This window comes from Chiroxiphia lanceolata, chromosome 16 (assembly GCF_009829145.1).
Source record: "Chiroxiphia lanceolata isolate bChiLan1 chromosome 16, bChiLan1.pri, whole genome shotgun sequence".
Lineage (NCBI taxonomy): Eukaryota > Metazoa > Chordata > Aves > Passeriformes > Pipridae > Chiroxiphia > Chiroxiphia lanceolata.
The window spans coordinates 2,629,537-2,649,125 of record NC_045652.1 but is presented as its reverse complement, the minus strand read 5'-3'; the positions used below and the strand labels follow the sequence as shown (position 1 = coordinate 2,649,125).

Here is a 19,589-nt window from a genome sequence, read left to right as displayed (position 1 = left end):
CACTTTGTAGAGCTTCGACAACAAGGAAAAACCCTTAAACACTCCTAATTTCCCTGCACTGTGAGAAATCTCCTGGGTCCTTCTCCACTGTAGGACGGAGGGAAAACTTCCGGCCAGGTGACACAGGGGTGTGACGCAACCCCACCTCCCATTTCGCAAGTGCCTGCGCTCACGGATGCCCCGTTAATTAACAGCCCCTTTAATTACGAGCAGCGCCCGGCGCCGCCCGCGTGGCTCTGCCCCGCTCTGCGCGTGCGCGGCCCCAGCGGTCACGCGCGGCGGCGGCAGCCAATGGGGAGGCGCGTTACTGCGCGGTGCCCCGGTTGAGGAAGTGGCCGCCGTGTCCCCCCCGGTCCCAAGTCCGGCCTCGCTCCGGGATGTGCTGAGGGCGCGCCCGCCGCCCCTCCCAGGTGAGCCAGGAGCGATTTGGGGGGGGTCTCCGTGGCAGGGCGGCCGGGACCGGGTTGTCATGGCGGCTGCACCCGGGACGGGCCCATCCGGTCGCCATGGCAACCCCGCCCCTTCCCCGCCACTAGGCCGCGGGGCCCGCGGGATGCGCTCCCGCCCGGCCTAGTAACGGAGAGCCCCTCGCCTGTGGCCCGCCCCATTTCCTCCTCCCCCGCGGCCGAATTCCCCGCGGGAGAGCCGGGAATGTGTCGCGTACGGCGGGATCCGGCTGCTTCCCCGCGGGGAGGAAGTTGTTTCTCGGGTTTGTTTGGACGCGGGCTGACGGCCGGGGGTTTTGCGGAGCGTGCGTCGAGGTTTTTTAAGTGTAACTGGACAAGCTGAGCCTTTAGCGTTGCCCCAGAGTCTTCACGGCACGGCGGCAGGTGCGTTTCCAGCGGTGCGCCAGCGGCTGTGCCCGTGCCCTCGGGCTCTGCGGGGCGGGATGTACCTGCCCTGTGTACGTGATGAAAACAGCACCCCCATTCTGGAGACTGCTGGTGCTGGAAGTGCTGCTGTTCCCATATCCTGTCACTGACCGGGGCCGGTTCTTCCCTGCCGACTTTGCCGTGTCCAGCCGGGAGCCAAAGCACGTGTCTCAGACATCCACAGGCATCAGATTATTGTCATATCGCACTGCGAGCCGTTCAGATGTTTAATTATGTTAACTGTGTTGTGTCTGAGCTCGGCCTGCTCTGGCCCTGTTGTAGTTTATCCCGGTTGTGTTGTGCTGCAGCCGCTCCCAGCCCGTGCTGGGTGATCTTGGGGATCTTTCCCCTCCCGAGAACGCGTCTCAGTGCCTGGCTTTTTACTGACAGATACATAGAGGCATTAAATCTCTGTCCCCAGCTCACACCAGACTTTCTAGACGCGTGTTTTCCCGTCTCTGTTTGTTTTGATAGTTCCCATTATCCTCCTTTGCTGCCAAGCAACAAATGTTCTCAGGGAACTCGCTGTGAGAAGGTGGATGTTTTTCCCCCTTGCAGTGGTTCACACAAATTGGAAATGTTTGCCTCTCTCCCTTCTCTTTATCTACCAATTTACAGATTTATCTGTCTCTGGGCATTGCGAGAGCTTTCTACACCTGTCAACATCTTAAATGTTACCATCCTGGAAATCTGTGCCTTATCCCAAAGGATCATCAGTCAGTTTTGTTTCATATCTGTTACTCTCTTCTTCCATCTAGTTATGAATTTGCTGAATAGATCATAGCTGGAATCTCTTTTCAGTGTGGATTCATGCTGGATTTGTTTAATGTAATTAATTATCTTAATTAACTTCTTTAATCTGCCACAGACTCCCCTTAGCCCAGCTTAGTTTCCTCAGAAGCCTTTTTGAAGGACTGTTCTGGGAGTGTTTTGGGAGCACTAGTGTGTGTTGTTTTCAGATAAACCAGTTGTCTGTATGAATAAACTCCAGCAGGTGTCTCACAAGGGAAGTGGAAAAAAAACCCAAAAAAACCAACAAAACCCCCCCAACTGGTGGCTCTGTCCCAGTGTGTTATAACTCCAGTGTGAACTCCTCATTTATTTACAACATAAGACTGAGCAGCCTCGCCCCCTCTTAGAAGCAGGGGCAGGTACCAGGCTTGTAAAGTAGGAGGGTTTATCTTGCAGCTTAAAAAGTAGTTCTGTTGTGTCTTGTAAACTGCCTTAATTAGTGTTTCTGTGCCTGGTGGTAGATGAAGAAACATTCAGTAGTGTGTAAGTGTTGCTCTGATGGGTCATTTTGCTCTTTGAAGTCGCTGCTGTTTCTCTCAGCTTGTTGCTGGGTGTCCTTAAAGCAAATTGACTTATGTCTGACTGGTTGGTAGGTGGCTGGCCTGTGAATGCCTCTTGAAACCTGTGCCACTCTTAATTTTCACTTCTTTTCCTAAACCAGTGTGAATCATCCTGATTCCAGGTATCTGGGCTGGCCTTGGATGTGATGAATTCAGTGGAATTCAGAAACTGGTCTTTAGCCAAAGAGCCTTTAACAGAACACGTGCATTTATTTTTGTTAACAAAGTCTGGTGCTTCTCTCCTGCCTGGTGTTTTCTCCCCTACTAAGGATGATCTTTATTTACATGTGGGGGTGTTTGTTGCTTCATGGAGGGCTTTTTGGGGGGTGTTATGAATACAGGGGTTGGGCCAGTGTAGTCTGTCAGTCAGTGAGTCAGTGCTGCTCTTGTAGCCCATCAGTTGATGGGAACTGGTCCTGCCACCCCAAAAGCCATTCCCTCATTTCCTGTCCATTTTCCACCCCTATGCCCCCCACCCTGGCCACTCCCAGCATAATTTTTGGAGTGAGCAGGAGCAGGGGAAACTGTGGTTGCAAAGGCTGACTGTGGATGACAGTGCTGTTGTAAATACCTGAGGAATTACAGGTGCAGACCCAGGGACTTCCTGGCAGAGCTGATTCAGAAATCCAGGAGGCTCAGCCTCCCTGCTCATCACAGGTTGCTGTGGGTCATGGCCAGGAATTCCCTCCAGTGACATCTTAAGATGCTTTTAAGGAACCATCTGGGCTTAGGCTGTTCAGAGTAACAGCAGAGAAAGTTCTGTCTTGGCTGAGCACCTTGTCTACAAACGTGGAAGTCAAGCAGCATCCAAAATCATTCTCAGAGTAGGATCATTTCCATCTTCCTGCCTTTTTTTCTTTTTTTAACCAAAGTGTGTCTGATTGCTTCAATACAGAGTGCTGCAAAAAGAATTAGAGCTTCATGTCTCACACTGTGTCCCTCCCCACACTTTCCTCCTTTGCAGAAAGGTGGGAACAGGAGCTTCTCAGTTTTCCAACATTAGCTTTTAATTAAGTTTTTAATTTCTCCTTTTCAACTTACTATATGGCTGTCAGAGCAGACACCTCTGCCAGAATCCATTTTAAATGTTACTGGCTTAAAACAGCAGTGGGGTTTTTGAGCTCAACCTGAGTGTCTCATGCTGGAAAAGTCACTGAGAAAGGAAAGGAAAAGGAGCCATTTTGGCTCAGATTTTAAATTCGGGATCTTGGAGAGGTGCGAGCTCTGGGCACTTGTCTGCCAACTGGGAAAGGAATGTTCTTGCCAAGCATTTTTAAAGTTTATTTTATTTGAAAGCACCTTGTTTGCAGTAACATCTGAAAAGTTCTGTGTTGGTGTCCCCTGTAAGGTGGAGGGACTGGGTTTTGTGTTGCTGCTCCGTAATGAGGACGGTGTGTAGGAAATGGGGGCAGCCTCCAATTCCCCTCTCCCGGGTTTTGTACCACACCAGGCTGAATTCCTGGCTTGTTTTTCAGGCACTAACATACATTTTCTGCGTGGCTGTTTATTCTAATTTAGAAATGGCAGCGGTGTGATGAATTGGGGGGGGTTTGTTTTTGTTTTCTGAAAGAACTTGTGTATTAAATCTCCCCTCCAGCGAGGTTCCTGTTGCCAGCGTGCCTCTCCTGTGACCCTTGGGTTTGAACTCCCCACAGTGCCACTGTCACAAAGCAGATTTTCTCTTCCCCCGTCTTAACAAGAAAAGATTTAACAGCAAAACCCTCTTAGAGATTCTTGTTTGCCATTCCCGGGAGGAATTGCTGTATCTGGGGCAGCAGGAAGCCATGCCTTGTGCACTGTGCTTCAGAGACACTTTACTCGGGGAGCAGCTCCCGTGAAATCCACGGCTCCAGCAATGTTTCCAGAGCTGTAGGGAGAAAGAGCAGCCTGGAAGGCAGCTCGCAGGCAAAACATTAACATTTTGTGCTGCCGGGAGTCTGACGAGTCCAGCTCCAAGTGGGCGAAGGATCAGGAATACGAGTGTCAGAGGATTGCACTAACAGTGAGTGTTTTCGTCTCAAATAAATAACCGCTGCTTGCTGCGCAGGTAGAACTGTATTTCGCCTTCTCACTTCCTAATATCCTTTTAGGGACTGTTTCAGACGCTGAGCCTTCGTGGCGGGAGGCCAGAGTGTTAATTACGGTGATTCAGTGTGTTGGGCTTCCAGGCTTTTAGTGCCTTGCTGTGCTGTGCACTCCCCGGTCCGGGCGGAGCGGGGAGTGAAGTACGGAGCTGGAGTCAAGGTGCAAACGTGTTCCTTAGAACCGTGTTTTCAGAACTTCAGAGCTGAGGAGAAACTGTCTGAGCAGCGTGGGGTGAGCCTCTGGGAGCAGGGCTGGATGCCAGGAGGGTTTTCCCGGGCTGTGTGTGACAGTGTTGCCTCCCTGACTATCCAGTGTGCTCTGGCCAAGTCTTGTAGCTGTTCCAAACGAGGGGGGCTTGATATCAGAGTGACTTGTTTGGTGTGTTTGGTGAGATTCTGATTTAGCAGGGTGATCTTCAAGGTGTGGCAGTCTGGGAGGCTGTGCAGGGGCAGGTGGTTGGGGAGAGCAGTTTTCTGCACAGAAAGAAGCTCCTGCTGAAGGAACTTAAATAATGAGGAGCTCCAAGTGCATGTCCCTGAGTGACCCAGGGTCCACAAGGGCTTTGAGGCTCAGTGCTTGTGATTCTGGTAGAAATGACAGGAAAACACGGATCAAAAAGTGTCATGGAGTGTTGTAAAGTCACATAATTAGCATCAGAGCCTGCTCTCAGCCACGTTATTACGTTGTTTTCAGACCACGGCACAGAATCAGTCATTTTGTCCTAGATTTCTCATTAAGAATCTCACTCATTCCGTGCATCCCCTTCTGCTAATGTAGGGAATGAAGTGATGGCAGCTTTGGGCAGCACTCCTGTGGGATGTGATGAAGGTACAGGGATGGAGGTGAAACCACCACTGTTCTGGTTATGTCTGTGAATTCCAAGCCCTGCTGGTTTCCATAACATTCTGGGAATGAGGAGAGCTGTGTCTTCTGGGGTTTGTGTGCTGCTTGTCCCAGATGAACCCCTGTGGGATTCCTAGAAGGAGCAGGAGCATTAAATGGGATAAACAGAGTGTAACAAGTCACCTGTAGAGGTGTGATGGCGTTGCTCACATAGCACAGGGGGGCTCTTGGTGTAGGCAGCACATTGAATACCCCACCTTCCAGTTGCACCTTTAGATCCAAAGGAACTGGTGTGATCCCAAGAGATTTGCTCCTCATTGACATTGTGTGGGCCTGAGCAACCTGACCTAAGTTGGGTTAAACCCCAAAAGATCTTTGCAACCTAATTTTTTTTGTTCTGTGACCACACTTGAAGTAGTACCTTGAAACTGTCATTTAAATACTGTCAGTATTTAAATATCTTTAAAAATTTGCCTCCTATTGCTTTAATAATGTTGCCCTAAGTCCTGGAATCGCCTCTTTGAGATTCTTAGTAATGAATTCATGATGTTTTCAAATCCAGTTGCACTTTCATTGTATTAAATGAAAGGAGCTTGGTGACAGGGGTTGTCTGTGTAGAACATTCCCTGCGAGACCAGTAACCTAAAAACACAGTAAGCTGAAAATGAAATGCAGCAGGGAAATCTTTACTGCTTTGGGGAATTAGACTGGTTCACATTGAATGGTTTAATGTAAATCAAGTCCCCAGAGCCAGATGGCACAAGGTAGAAAGACTTCTAGCTGTGAAAACTCCTGCTGGCATTCTGGAAGTGACAGTCCCCAGGCAACAGCAGAGTTTGTGGCTGTTTTGGGTGCTGTGTTGCATTTTGGGGAGCTTTTAAAATTCTGCCTGGGCTTTGTTTGGTCCTATTTCTTTACAAGTGAGAGAGGACACCAGGTGGCATTAGAATTTGTTTCCTGGAAGTCTTGCCTTACTGGGATTTGAGGATTGTCCACACGGGAGTCACAAACAAGGATTTGGTGGCAGTGCTGGAGCAGCTCCTCTGGTGAGGGTTCCAGGCATGAGGAATCCATCTCTGTCCTGCTGTGTGTGCATGTACACCTTCCAGGGAGTATCTGCAAAGTAAAATACAGCCACTGTGACATGTGTGTGGCTGCAGTGCTGGGCACAGGCACACAGGGAAGGGCCAGCTCACATCCTGCCTGTGCCCAGCAGATTGTCCGGTGTCTCTGGGATTCCTCCGGCCTGGCCTGTGCCTGGTGTGTACTCGGGAGGCGCCTGCGGGAGCTCAGCCTTTTCCCTCTGTGGAACAACAGCAGATAATCCTTACTAATCCAGCAGGAGTGTGCTCCAAGTAAATGCTTTGAATTCCAGGAGGTGAAAATCTTCATCCCTGTGAGGATCCATGCTGGAGGTGCTGGGAATACCGGGGTGGTTGGGTGTGTGTGTCCGTGGGGACAGTGCTGCCTGAATCATGGGATCACTTTAGAGACACCCACAGGCTGCCAGGGATTGTTTTTCTTTACTGTTTCCTGCAGATTTGCTTCTTTCTGTTCAGGATTAATTGATTTCAATTAGCTGTTAAGTAATAGTAAAAGGCTTTTGATGACCTTCAGTCTTAGCTTTGTTTCTGCAAGTGAAGACGATTCCCTCCCGTTGGTTTTTGTGTGAACACTAAATTTGAAACCAATACATCCCTTATTGGGAGTTATAGATGTAAACAACCCTAGTTACTATTTGTTTAACTTTAGTCTTAGATTACCTGGCTTTTATTCTGCCAGAAAATTCGGTGATGTTTGTTGCTAGATAATAAAATTTTTATTTGGGAATTTCATGAGTTCATCTGCATGGAAGCTGAAATCCAAATAAAAATTAATGAAACCAGTGTCTTGTGACAGTTCATTGTCCCACTCATTTTTACAGGCTGCACAAGGCAGAAATGTTGTTAAAACATGTCTAACAGTGCTAAACAAGGGAAATCTTAACTTGCAGAACCGCTTGGCCACGTTTTTGTGGGTATGGAAGTGCTCGAGGGATTTTCAAGCACATTTAAGCAGCTACCTGCAAAGTCTAGCCAGCATCAGGCTTTATCCTGCATTTGAACACCCTGTAGGATTAAGAGTGCTGGTTCTGTGTGGCTGCCTGTTTCTCTAGAAATGGGGTCTGATGTAGACTTTTTTGTTGTTGTTGTTGTTTAAATACAAGAACTTCAAGAGGGAAAGAAAACTTCCTGCTCTCGAGAAAAGCCTGGGTTGAGGTTTCTAATCTGTGAAGCATCTGGTTCAAATAAAGAAACTGTCCCTGCACCTGACTGAAAATGAGAACTGCCTGGAAATGCTGGTGGTAGAAATGTGTCGGTGCCTGTACTCAGCTCTTTGTGCTCAGTGAACAGGGATAAATAATTCCTGGAGCCTCAGCCATTGCTTGGGCTGATGCTGGGAGCCAAAGGCTCTGCTGCCTTTTAGACAGAATTGTGAAATGCTGTCCTTTAGCTCATTAAAGCCAGAGCTTATTGATGCCAAAGATTATTTTTAGATAGTAAGTTTAGGCCTTACAACGTGCTTTAATTTAAAACTATATGTCAAATTGGCTAATTTAGTAACGTGCTTACTATTTCTGTTCATCCAACTTCCATTACTGCTAAATGTTTGTCAGAAGAATTTGACAGGTTCCTCTGTGCTGCCCATTACACCTAAGGCCAAAACATTTTGTAAGATTTGTTTCAACAGAGCAAGGCAGAAGGGTAGCAGAAATGCTCAAAACCTTTATGCTTTCCTGTATTTTTGAAATGAATTTGCTGTGTGTTAATATCTGCAGGTTTTAGGTAGGAAAGGGAATTCAATGCTGAGTACTAACCTGCAGTATTTTGGAAAAGGGTGTCCTCAGAGCTTTTTCAAAAGTTTAGCTGCACAATCCCTTCATAAGCATGAGATATTAAATAAAATATGAAATGTTGGCTCGTTTACAGCCCTCCTCAGTGTTTTCCGTTTAACAGCGGGTGAGGTCACTGTGCTCCCCTGGGAGCAGAGGCAGTGGGTGATGTTAACCACGCCCCTCCCAGACCGTGCCCGTCATGTGAACAAAGATATTAAAAGAAATAAGATAACTTCATTTTGGCTTTTCCAAAATGGCCGTGGACCTCCTTCAGTTAACCACATGTCCCTGGAGCCTCTGTTTGGCTTCGCAGCAGCCACCACTTGATCTCAAAGGTCAGAACTTGGGTTGTCAGTGTTGCTACCTCCAAACCCCTAATGGCCCTTTTAACTTTCATCAAGCTTAGAGTTGTATTTTACACCGATACTGGGGGTTTGTTTGTTTGTTTTTGTGCTTCCAAACATATATTTTTGTCCTCTAAAACTAAGCTGACCGTAAAAGTGATGCTCTGGTCACTGTGCTGGCTGAGGGTTTTGCTCAGGACTTTGGCTGTGCCCAGGGGCAGGACCTGGTCTTGGGTGTTTCCCAAGTATCCATGGAGAGCTGTCACCTGGGTATGAAGGGGATTGACTTGCCTGGGATTTCTTCTCTCCTGGTCATAGCAGCCTCTGTTACGACCCACCCCAGAGAAAGGGGAGAGGGGTAACCCAGGTTCTTAACAGTAATTCCCTTGGGGTGGATTAGAGTGAAACGACACTGAATAATCGGTGTCTGAAAACATACATTGGTAAGGTTTACAATTTTGTATCAACAGCTATGCTAGCATTGTGGGGGTTGTCATATAACAATGTGACAGAGATAACCTTTGGGGGGTGTGAGAAAATGCATAGGGGAGAGAAAGACAGGATAAGAGTAAGGGAGAGTAAGGAAAAAGAAAAGATGAGAGTGGGAAAAACGTATCTAGTCACCGCCCACGGGGTCCAGCGATGACACCTGGGAGTTGCCGCTTCCATGTCTGTCAGTTGAAGTGGTGACCTTGATCTGCTGGGGGTGAAGGAGGGAAGCCCCCACACGCCAAGAAGTTATGAGTTATTATACCCATGGTTGGTGTCACGGGCCGTGCCTCGAGCCTCCAAAGAGCCTCCAGACTCTCCCTGGGCCTGCACAGAGTTTCTGTGTCTGGCCTGGTTCCCCCCTTTCCAGATTGGCAGAGGGGGGGATGGGCTTTGATGGGCCATCAGAGGTGTAAATTCGGCTCTTTCTGCCTTTTCAGGGCTTGACACCTTCAGCGCTGGAGGGAGGGATGGGCCCAACTGCCCATCAGAAGTCAAAAGCCTGCAAAAGTCTCCTAGAATGCATAAATCATTAACCCTTTCAGTCTGTGACAGCCTCTTACTGCTGCAAGGCCTGGCCAGAGAGGAAGGGGCACGGCTCTGCTCTCCTAAAACCCTGTGGCAGGACATACTGCCAGACAGATGTCCTGAATGTTCCTTAAATGTGCTGCAGCATCCAGATCAGGTCATGGAGTGAGTCCCTGCAAACACAACCAGTCCTGGTGTCTGAATTTGAGGGGAGGGGAATTACCCGGTTCAACAAAACAGTCATGGATTACTTTTTTAAGGCTGGCTTCAGCTCCAGGATAATGTGTAATGCTTGCCCAGCTCTTTGAGAATGTAGTGTTAGATACACATGGACTAATCCTCACAGGAATGTGTCCTGTGCTGGCTCTGCCTCTCCCGAAGCGGCTGCTGGCTCACTCTGCTCCTGGGCCCTGCCTTTTGTACTCATTAGGAAAAATAATGGCTCTGGCATGGTGGTTTCATTTCTCTCTGATTTATTAATGCTGAGAGCATTGCCTGAGAAGGGGTGTTGCCTTACAGGAGCATTAAAACTTGTCAAGAAAAGTGATCCTGTGGCGTGTCGCTGCTCTGAAATGGCTCAGCAAAGGGTCTGGCAAGGGGGGGAGGAGTGGGAGGGTGGGCCTGGGGTCCACATCATCAGGCAGGAGTGATGTGGACCAGATCAGCCACAGCCAGTGAACGTGCCCTTTTTTTCCTTCAGGGTCCCACGGGGTAAAGCTGAGGCTTCTTAAAAGGTCACCAGGGGTTGGTGGAGAGCGTGTGCTCTGCCATGACAGGGTTGCAAGTCCAGCCTCGGGGGACTTGAGGCAATTCTAGGAGTGTAAAATGAGTTCTAAAGGCAGCAAGAAGTACCGTTTTTGTAGGTGCTTAAGCTGTTCTGAAACTGGCATCTGGACTGATGGTGAACGCTGTAGGCTGCTCAGTAAATATGCAGCCACAGTCCTAGAATAGGCTGGGAAATAGCTGTGATTCTTTTTAAGGAATTCTTTGGAGGAGAACAAGTGATCCACATCACTATTACGGATCCCTTTCTTCAGGAAATATGTAGAAGCAGTCATGGGGAGGAAAGCTGTGTCTGGGAGGGATCCCTTGGTTGAAGGAACCCACCTTATTTCACCTTTTTCAAGAGCTGTTGGAGCTCTCTCAGCACTGATATTGAGTTCCAAGGGCCCCGAATATCCTCGTGTTGTGCTAACTGGGAATTGCTCTCTACCCTCTCATCCAGTGGAGCTGCAGAAAAAACCCGGTTTATGTGCCTTAAAAGAGAAATTTGGGGACCGAATGTGGGTTCTGTGGCTTAACCTGTTTTTTTTCTGAGGGATACAGTGGAAAGGGGGTGTTCAATATTTTTAGGAGAGCGATCACACACTGCTGTGTGCTGTCAAAACACATCAAATGGGGTTCACTGCTGTGCCTGCTCCTTTTGTGCATCTTTGCCAGTCACAGAGCAACTGTATCTGACAAAGTAAGTGTAATTACTTACAGTTAATTGCCAGATTGTAAGTTTTGAAAATTTACAATTGCCAAAACTGGCAATTGTAACTTTGCCAGTTACAACTTTTGTGTAGAAGCTGCTCAAATGGCACATCCAGTCCAGTGAGGAGTGTGTTTAAATCTGTTCCTTCTCGAGCTCTGAGCTCTAAATCAAGAGGATTGGAAAGCTGAGCATCCCTTTCACCAGGAGGGCACAGACAAACACTGCTGTGTGCATCATTTCCCTTATAACTTGGCATTTTGAAACCAAGATTTGAGACTCTTAAAATTGCGAAAAGTAAAAATGTCAAGTCATTTGTTTTTGTTAAGGGTGGTGGGTTTGGCTTTTCTTTCCTTTGCATCCTGGTCTGGTTCTTCGACCTGGGAGGGCTGGAGCAAGAGACAAGGGAACTGACTCTTGGAGTTGCTGTGCCTTGTCGATCTCATGCGGGGCTTTGTCCTGCCTGTCATCTGTGCATCAGTGCTGCAAATGCTTTTACAACCACTTCAGTTATCACTTGCTGCTTTCCCTCTGGTGCCTTGTTAAAAAAGGCTGAAGACATTGCAGCCAGTGCCCTGAACGTGGTTAGCGGATCGTGGCAGTGCTGTGGAGAAAAGGTGTCCTGGGATTTCTGTATTTGACTGGTCTGTGCCGGGCTGGAAAGCCAGCCCTTGAGGAATTGTGCCACGGGGGAACGAGGGGAGTGAAACTAGGTCTCATTTCCCCAGCATAGGTTAAACGAAATGAACATTTTAAAGGGTTGAAATCCTCTGCATATGTACTCACTGGAGATGGCAGGTTTGTGCAAGGAGACTTTCTAAATGCTCTTCTAGCAGTGCTTCCTTTTTAAGCTGTTTGTTCAGTTTTGTTTTAACCAAATGTTGGTCCTGCACAGACATTTGAAGAGCTCCATACAACATAAGGTACACTTGGCACGTTGTTGGCTCATTTAATGCAGCACCCTGAGCTCTTTTTGGAAGGGTTTGTGGCCATGTGCACACCATACTGTGCTCACAGGGAGTGGGATGGGCATGGATGCAGGGCTGGAGGGGTGGGTCAGGCTGAGCAGCGAGCTGGGCTTATCCTGTGGGCAACGTGGCTTCAAGTTATTTCTCGAATGAATGTTGCCACGTTTTGCTTCATCTCTCCTGAAAATTCGTTTTGCTGGGGAAAAACAGTTTTATCAATGCCAAGATCCTCCCGGTGCTTGGAGGTGGGGTCAGACCCTGTCCTCCATCGTTGCTCACGTGCCTCCTGTCCTTGCAGGCGTGAATGACAGAGGAGGTGCCCCCGACTGCACTGACCGACGTGAACCTGCGCCTGCTGTGCCACGATGACATAGACACAGTGAAACAGCTCTGTGGAGACTGGTTCCCAATAGAGTACGTCACTGGCTCGGGGGGGGATCTGAAACAAAGGCTGGGAGCCTGCACTGGTCCACTTTGGAGCTGACTCCAAAGGCTCTGCAGCCATCTGGGCTGTTGCCCGGACAGCAGCAGGTTCGGAATATTCTGTGCACTGTGCTGGTGTTGCTGTAACGGCCCTTTGCTGCCTGTCCTGGAGGGGCCTGGAGGCATCAGAAAGTTCCTGTGTGCAGACTGTGGCAGGAAAATGGGCTTTGGGAAAGACTGTGAATGAGGTGGGGAAAGGGGCACACCTCCAGGAAAAAGGACAGCATCCCTGTGAAAGGAAGTTGTGTCCTGGAGCGTGTGCTGAGGAAACGCCCTCAGAGCCAAACCAAACCCACAGGGAGCAGCTGTTCCTGAGGGATTGGCCTTCTGAATGTCCCAGGGGAAATGAGCAGTACTTCCCTGTGCCCTCAGCATCACTGTTGCTCCCAAAGGTCTGGCTTAAAGCTGATCTCAGCCTGTCCCAGGTCAGTTCCCCAGGCCCCCATTTGGTAAATGCCCATGGCTGCAAAAGCACAGGAATGAGGAGCTTTTCTGGGGGACAGTGACAGATTTCTGGCCTAAAGCACCCAAGGAAACCACAGCTGTAGGCTTCAACTGGGTTTTTTTCTTTAGTTTTGTTGAGAAGGCTTATAGAAGATCTAAGCAGATTATAAATAAGATTGTATAAAATATAACAAATCAGCAAAAGCATTCATAATATTTTGAGTTTGTAGATTTCTTTTAAATGCGAGGCTGAACTCTCATTTTGAAATAAATGAGTACCCCAGTCTCCCTTTTGTATCTGCAGAAGGAGGAGGAGAGTTGGAGGCTGGTGGTGTGATTTTTTTTATTTTTTTTTTGTTCCAATATGCAGTATTTTTTTTACACATGTATCAAATTAATGAGATCCTTACGCTTTTAGATGAGGGCAGATGGATCTTGCATTTAAAAATAACTTGCTAAAGATGGAATTGAAAGCTCTGGGCAGTGAGTGTAAACCAAAAATGTGGCTCTCTTAGCAAGGCAAGGAGGCCATTATATGATGCCATTGTACCAAAGGGGGTGCAACAGCTGTTTCCAGTTGAGCATCTCAGCCATGTGGGTTTTGCATCCTGAAACATTCCTGGTTGTCCTTCCTTCCCAGGTACCCTGACTCATGGTACCGAGATATCACTTCCAACAAGAAGTTCTTTTCCCTCGCAGCCACGTACAGAGGCTCCATCGTGGGCATGATAGTGGCAGAGATCAAGAGCAGAACGAAGGTGCACAAGGAGGTAGGTCCCTACACTGAGCTCCAGTGACATAATCCACCTCTTGCTGTGGTTAACAGGGGTGGGACCTGCTTAGGGTATTTTTTTTTCCCCCTTCTATTCAGACACTTGACCCTGAGTTAATTTAGGGAGTGAAGCGTGTGCTGATTTCCAGCTAAGGGAGCCTGGGTGGGGGGATGTGTCTGAACACATGAGCCTGGTGCCACAGAGTCTCTTCCTGCTGCAGCCCATGGCCTGATGGGAAGCTGAGGGATCAGATCATGCAGGTGTAATCCCAAATACCTGTGCAGGAGGCATTTAACTGTTGCCTGGCTGTGTTCAGTGTCCCTGGTGACTGCAAGATGTGTAGCTGTGGGAGAAGAAACCTCTACCTTTCTTACTTAAGAGCTTTCTCAGCTATACTGGAAGAGTCACTCTGGTGACTTCCTGCAGAAACCCCTCCATTTTCACAGTCCCTGTCTCAAACCTAGAGGGGAGGTAACCAGCCTGCAAAGAGCTTGAGCTTCAGAGATAATACAGCTTGGAGGCCAGGAGAAACAACACAGTACAGCAGAGAGGGAGAGAAGTGGTGGTCACTGAGCACAGTGTGGAAAAAGACCGCTAAAAAAAATCAGGGGCAGTGCAGAGGGTGCATAACCCCTGAAAGGCCATCAGTGTTGTGATTAAACAATAATCCCAACATTCACAGGAGCTGAGAGCACTGAGCAGCATGGGTCTCTTCACTTCAGCTATCTGGCTTCACCTCAAAGCTCATCAAAGTCAGAAGCTGCACCTTCAGCAACTCTAACAAAAGGCTCTTGTCCCAGCCAAGCTGGAAGCCAAGGGCTTATTCAGCCACTGCTCCAGCAGTTGGGCTTGTGGAACATGCTCCTTGTGCTCTGCAGCAGTGCAGGGATGTCCAGCTCAGGTGGAGCTTGCAGGCCATGAGGACCTGCTGGGTTGATTTAGACACTGATGGGTGACTCCAGAACTGGCACTTTGAATCTTTCCTGGTAAAGAAAGCCAATATGTTCTGTCCCTAAGGCCACAGGTAATGTCTATAGTCAGGAAGCACCATGATTTGTGTTCTGTGTCTGGGAAGATGATACGAAAGTAGGAGTAGCCCCAAAGGAACCATGCTTGGATTTTTGAACTTCCTTTCCAAATATTTCAGCTAAGACTGTTCAGTGAAGAGAAGATTCCTGCTTTAGCCTTGTTTTCAGGTGTTCCAGTACAGGATTTCTGCTTTCTCATGTGCCTCCCCAGGTACACTACTAAATAACTTGTCTTATCTCTACTCAGGATGGAGACATCCTAGCTTCCAATTTTCCTGTGGACACTCAAGTTGCTTACATCCTAAGTCTTGGAGTGGTGAAGGAGTTCAGAAAACATGGAATAGGTAAGATGCTGCCCAGTGACAACTGTTGCTCTCGTTTGCCACGTGTGGCCAGTGGGTGTGACTGAAGGAGCTCCAGCATATCCCTGTAGGAAAGGCTTACCCCTGCCTGATACCAGCAGCTGGGAAGGTGATGCACCTACATCTCCTGCCTGGTGTCAGTGCAGCTGCACTGAGAGCTTTTTACTGGTGTGGACACAACACAATATGCAAATATTTCCAAAGAGCAGAGGGCTTTGTCCATCTTGTTCCTGGGGGCCAGCTGAGCACACCAAAAACTCGCAGCCCTGCTGCTGAGACTGACTGGAAGTGTGAGAACTTCACCCTGGAGCAGGGTTTGAAATGATTTTCTCTTATGGGTATCAGCAGCCTGATCCCTGAGGCAGAAAATAGAGCTGCTTTTAAGCTTTCAGCTTCAACAGATAGAACAAACAGTTAGAAAATGACAAAGGGAACTGGAAAAAGAGTGTAACTTGGACCTGGTTAGATCTCAAATGCCTGGACAAGTCAGCTCTGAATGTCTGCTGCCACATGCAGCGTTCCTGCAGCCATTTGGAATCCTGCAGTTCAGAAAGGCTTTACCTCTGCCTAGAGCAGGGTGTGCTCTGTCACCAAATGCTGCCCTTCTGGGGTGATTTCAGGCGGGATCTGTATCTTTGATCTGCAAAAGGGAACAGGCCGGGTTTGGCAGCATGATCCTGGGTTGCACACCTGGGATCTCTTCGGTGGATGCAGGTATAACTCATTATCTCCAACTCCTCCCTTCTCCCCCAGCCGTGTTTGGAAAGGGACAAACTGATAGGATGCACAAAGAAATGACCAGAGAGTCCTCAGAGAGAGCACTGTGTTTAAAGCTTGCATTGAAATGCCACAGAATGATGTTCAGAGAGGGTGGTAAAGGGATATTCTGTAAAACTGTGGTGGTTTTGAGTCTCCTTTCAGTTTCCAAGTCCTAATTTTTTTTCCCAGCTCCATCTTGCTGGAATTTTCTCCCATCAGAGTCAGTATTTCCTGCATCCATTTCATCTACACAGCATGTTACCATCCTCTCTCAAAACCTTTGAACTTGTACCTGTAGCAACACAGCCTAAAGAGGCTGCTGCTGCTTTTTCTGAGACCTTTCTTTTGAGAGTTTTTCTGCTGGTGTTTAAAGCTGAAGCCTTTCATGCAGGAGGCTCTTCACCCCAGGCATGCTGCTGAGCACTAAAGCTCTGATTTTTCCCTGGAAGACAGTAAAAGGTTTTGGTTTCTAGTTCTCTGCTATTCTTAAACCAGAGGACAGCTGGATTTCTGTGAGGTTTCAAGACTGGAATATGTCGTAACTAAACTGAACTGCTCTATTGTTGATGTCTCTCGATATATTTTGGGTTTGCAGGTCCTGGGGATTGTGAAAGAGCAGCAGCCACCTCACCTGTGTGTATTAGTCAGGCTGATCCTTTAGCCTGGTGTTACCACACCTGATGGGAGAAGTTCCCATGCAGGTTCTGCTGGGTCCACCATGCCATGTTGAGGTGGTGTGGATGAACCTCCAGGTCTTGTCTCTTGGTGCTGGAGTATCCTCTGTGCCCTCCTCTGGTTTTTCCTGCTGGCTGCACCAAATCCAGGTTGAGTGAGACTGTGCCTCTGCTCTCTTCCTTAGAAGGGATCTTCAAAACCCACCAGTTGTTAGATTTTGAGTTTGGCAGACACAGGGCAATAACCTGCTTGTGAAGCTTTGTTTTGACACTCTGCTGTTTAAAATGACTCTAAAATAAATAAATGTATGGGGTGGAACTGATACCATTGAAAATGACTCAGTGACCTTCCCCACAGCTGGGAGCTGCTCCACTGGGGATGGGTGACACTGTCATGATAAGTCCCATGTCTGGCTCATCCCTGTGGTTATTGAGTCAGAGATCTGTGTCTTTAAAATCTCTGTTTTTTGAAACCATGCTTATAGGTGAGATGAGATTCATATTAAAACCATCTAGCATGGTCCTCTGAGAACTGTGTGGGATTTGGGGCCCTCAGGGATGTGCAGCAATCCCTGCTCAGACACTGGTGCAGGACTCAGCTGAGCCCCACGAGCCCTCATGCTGAGGAAGGCTCCACACTGTGATCCTGCTGCTCTTCCCTTCCACAGGTTCACTCTTGCTGGAGAGTTTGAAGGACCACATCTCCACCACTGCTCAGGACCACTGCAAAGCCATCTACCTGCACGTCCTCACCACCAACAACACAGCAATAAACTTCTATGAAAACAGAGACTTTAAACAGCACCACTATCTCCCCTATTACTATTCCATCAGAGGGGTCCTCAAAGATGGCTTCACCTACGTCCTCTACATCAACGGGGGGCACCCACCCTGGACAATCTTATATCCTTTACCTGCTGAGCACAGACCAAGCCATGTTTGGGGTTAACAACAGCAACCCACCAAAGTGTGGGGACTGCTGCCTGCTCAGATGTGGGTTTAACCTGAAGCTGGAAGGAAGGTGATGATAGAGGGATTTGACAGTGATCCATGTGTCCCCAGGCTCCCCCAGCTCCTCTGGGAACAGGTCAGGGAGTCAGCCTAGGATTTCTGGAGCAAGCTTGATGTGAGTGATAGTGAATGCTGGTGTTAGGCCAAAGTGCTGGGCATGCTTTGGCTTGTGGTGTGCAGGATTTGGCCTGCATGGAACATGGCAGAGAAGCTATTGGTCTTGCTTCCTGTAACTTGGGATCCCCTGTGAGCCTGGCCTGGATCTCAGCAGGCTGCTCTCACACTGACTTAGAGAGTTTGTTTCAGGTCACCAAATCATGGAAAGAAAACCCTCTTTCCTAAGTGTAACTGGTCAATCCCAACCTCCTGGGGCAGGGGGATGGATTGCCATCCCCACAGGAACTTGCCGTGGAATGCAAAGAGAACGGGCAGCTGCTTAGAGGAGGTATTTCCCACACAATTGGAGCCAGCATTCCCAAATTGCCATCTTTTACAGGGGAGAACAGACCTGCTTTTGACAGACAGGTGATGGCAATGAATGCAAGGAGCAGATCTGAGTGAGCAGAGCAGCTTCCACTGTGCACCGAGCGATTTCACGTGTTTCTTTAGTCACAGTGTAACTGTTTTTGTCCTTAACTGGTGGCCACTGACTACCTACAGCACATTGGATCCACACTAGCCAGCCTGAGCCCGTGCTCCATTCCCCAGAGGATATACCGGCAAGCCCAGAGCCTCCTGTGCAGCCTCCTGCCCTGGTCTGGCATCTCTGCCAAGAGCGGCATCGAGTACAGCCGGACGATGTGACCGCAGATGTGACCGCAGGGTGTGCGGGAAGCCCAGGTGGGTACTGGGGACAGCCCCTTCCCTGCCCCACGGCCACAGTCCTGGAGTGGGAGCATCCTGCTGCTGTGGAGTGCCTGGGCAGCTCTGTGCTCTGGCCTCCAGCCAGTGGCTGAACTCCTGCTGGTTTCATTTGAAGGGAATTCGCACTCTGATCTTGTTTACTTGAGCCCAGAGCCCAACAGAAGGTGGAATGAGCTGTCCCTCTCCTTTTCCCAGATATTGGAGCAGTGTGCAAGACCCACAGTGACTGAGCCCTCAGTGTCCCAGCCCAGGAACTGGAAGGCCATTTGCTGCCAGTGCCATTGCACGTCTCTGACATTCCCAACACTGTGGCTCCCCTGCACGCTTGGAGAGACCTGTCATTAACACCTGGCTTCCCTACAACACCTGCCCTCTTTTCTTTCCATAGGATCTTTCCTCCTTCCACGTGACCCACCCGGCTCTGCGCTGATTCCAGTGATGACAGCTCTTGGCCAGTGACCCAGCCCCTGTTCACAGGGACTGACATTTGGCAGACTTCACCCTGGGGCTCAGCCCCGACCCCCGTGGGCTGGGGCGGGCCTGGGTGTCCGTCACCACTCCGTGTGCATGTTGCACTGTCCCCATCACCTCCCTCGCCTCCGGTTTGCTCCTTCCATACACGTGGGTTCAGCTGCTGCTCCCACTGCTCCCAGAGCAGCTGAGGGAGGGTCAGGAATGTGCACTGAGGAACCACTGAACGGCTGGCAGGGGACAGTTGGAGAGTTGTGCTGGGGAAAGGGGAGCCGGGTGAGGGGAAAGGGGGAGTGAGAATCATGGTTTGGTCCTCCCACATCAGCTGCTCCTGCTTCCTGTGGGTAACTTGCAGGGAGAGTAACTGCCTCGCATGAGAAACTACCCAGCCCCACCAGCCCTCTGGAGTGATGTACAAAGAAGCGTAGAATTCAGGATGCATCGAGTAGAAGGCAGGGAATGAAATTGCTATTTCATAGTGAAATATATATGTATTATAGTGTATAGATCTTTCTGCCTCTGTCCAAGTTGGAATGTAGCAGGGGAGGGGAGCTGGGGGGGGGTAGAGTCTGGTCCAGAGCCTGTCTCCTCCCCTGTATGTGCCCTCCCTTGGCACTGGGCTCTTGCAGGCTCTGGAGTGATGGAATCTGTGCACAGATCACAACAGCTTTTCCTTGCTGAGGAAGGTGCCTCAGCTGCTCACTGTCGTGTTCTGGGCTGTGCTCTGACCCCTCGGCGCTGTGCTGGGCAGTGTCCTGGCTGCAGGACACCTCTGGCTGGGCCAGCTGGGCCTGAGTCTCTGCTCACTGGCAGCTCGTGTCCAGCCTGTGTGGAGGCCCCAGAGCTGCAGCCAGGCCATGGGCCCTGCTACATTCCCATGGCAAATCCTC

At 49.2% G+C, this 19,589-nt stretch overlaps 1 protein-coding gene across 2 annotated transcripts; it reads left to right on the top strand.

Moving 5' to 3' along the window:
• Window positions 1–283: 283 nt before the first annotated feature.
• Window positions 284–19,207, top strand: NAA60 (N-alpha-acetyltransferase 60, NatF catalytic subunit). Of its 2 annotated transcripts, none has more exons than XM_032703627.1 (7): window positions 284–410; window positions 12,129–12,244; window positions 13,398–13,527; window positions 14,806–14,902; window positions 17,022–17,256; window positions 18,012–18,204; window positions 18,617–19,207. In XM_032703627.1, exons 2-6 carry the CDS (start codon window positions 12,135–12,137, stop codon window positions 18,166–18,168), a joined length of 729 nt encoding a protein of 242 aa, XP_032559518.1. In that variant the 5' UTR covers window positions 284–410; window positions 12,129–12,134; the 3' UTR covers window positions 18,169–18,204; window positions 18,617–19,207. The 2 variants fall into 2 exon arrangements, with proteins under 2 accessions (XP_032559518.1, XP_032559519.1); XM_032703628.1 differs by lacking the exon at window positions 284–410 and adding an exon at window positions 670–830.
• The last annotated feature ends 382 nt before the right edge of the window (window positions 19,208–19,589 follow it).

Excerpts from the sequence above, each read along its gene's own strand:
- NAA60 (XM_032703627.1), top strand. The coding sequence starts at position 12,135 with ATGACAGAGGAGGTGCCCCCGACTGCACTGACCGACGTGAACCTGCGC. Across the intron at positions 14,903-17,021 it reads GTTCAGAAAACATGGAATAG|GTTCACTCTTGCTGGAGAGT; the intron begins GTAAGATGCTGC and ends TCCCTTCCACAG. Across the intron at positions 17,257-18,011 it reads CACCCACCCTGGACAATCTT|TGACTACCTACAGCACATTG; the intron begins ATATCCTTTACC and ends ACTGGTGGCCAC.